This window comes from Pteropus alecto, unplaced genomic scaffold, assembly GCF_000325575.1.
Source record: "Pteropus alecto unplaced genomic scaffold, ASM32557v1 scaffold25, whole genome shotgun sequence".
Classification (NCBI taxonomy): Eukaryota; Metazoa; Chordata; class Mammalia; order Chiroptera; family Pteropodidae; genus Pteropus; species Pteropus alecto.
In genome coordinates, this window is record NW_006441955.1 from 3562707 (window position 1) to 3563908 (window position 1202).

General features: G+C 53.6%; 1 protein-coding gene across 1 annotated transcript in view; it reads right to left on the bottom strand.

Annotated features, from left to right (window-relative positions):
• Nucleotides 1–214: 214 nt before the first annotated feature.
• Nucleotides 215–1202, bottom strand: part of DMRTA2 (DMRT like family A2) — a 3799-nt gene continuing 2811 nt past the window's right edge. Inside the window, 1 exon segment of the mRNA XM_025051989.1 lies at nucleotides 215–1201. Within this exon segment, the coding sequence (XP_024907757.1) occupies nucleotides 842–1201 (360 nt within the window). The 3' untranslated portion in view covers nucleotides 215–841.

The following is a 1202-nucleotide window of genomic DNA, read 5'->3' on the forward strand; positions in this document are numbered from 1 at the left end:
CGAGTTCACAATATATTTAATCTGTAAAACCTGAAAAGTACAATGCGCGCATAGTCTAATTTTTTCCATTTTGTCCTTTTTTTTTTGCTTGTTTTTGAATTTTTTTTCACGTTAATACCGAGGTCACCTACAAATTACAATTAATAACTTAGAATTCCATTTTATAACATTATACACTGGCTTGTATATATATGTATAGATTACATATAGATTTATACATGTATAAAAACTCACACTGCACCAAGGAAACCCATGCTTATCGGCATAAGCAACAAAGAGAGCGACAAATACCGCAACGAGGAAAGTGCACCTTAGAACTTGTTTCCTTTTTTTTTTTTACAATTGATATCGATATGTGTCCCAAAGACTCGACTCAGTGCCAAGAGATTTATACATCCTAAATTTATATTTGTTAGAGCGAATATTTTAAATTCTTTAAAAGGAGGGGGAGACACAGAAGACAGACTTTTGGACTATCTTGCCATCCATTTGAGCGCGCGGGCGGGATGGGCGTAGCTAATGGAAAGGCAGGAGCGTGCGCAGCGGCCGCAGCCTCTGAATTCAAAAGAATTGTCGCCCGTGGAAAGGCTGGGGAGCCTTGGGGAGGGGGTCGGAGAATAAGGATCCGGGCCGCGCACCTTCTCCGAGAACATCTGCATCTGTAGCTGCTCCCTTTGCTCAGCTCTCCCAACCCACCCTTCAAAACAAAACAAAACCACCTTGGAGCGAGAGAACCCCAGCCGGGGCGCAGAGTGCGCACCGGGCGAAGAGGAACCCGCTGCCCGCGGGAACGAAGCTGAGGTCCTTGCTTGAGAGCCGCGCGGCTGCCAGGCCCCTCGCCCTACTGCTTCTCAGGGGCGCCGTTGACCATAGGCCCGTACAGGCCGCCGCCGTAGGTCGGCTCCTTGTGCACAGCAGCGGCGGCGGCCGAGCGGTCGCGCATTAGATCGCTGAAGGCGTAGTCCATCGGCGGGCGGAAGCCGAGTGTGGGCACCAGGCCGGCGGTCGAGTAGGGAGCCATGAAGGCCAGGCCGCGGCTGTGCGCCGCCGCCGCCGAGTAGGCCAGGCGCAGGGGGCTGAGGCCGAGGGGCGCGCCCAGCGGGTAGGCGCCCGCATCAGCGCCGAAATGACTGGCGTTGGGCTGCAGAGGCGAGAAGGCCGAGCGGCTACTCAGCGAGCCCAGCGCCCCAGGAGCCATGGCG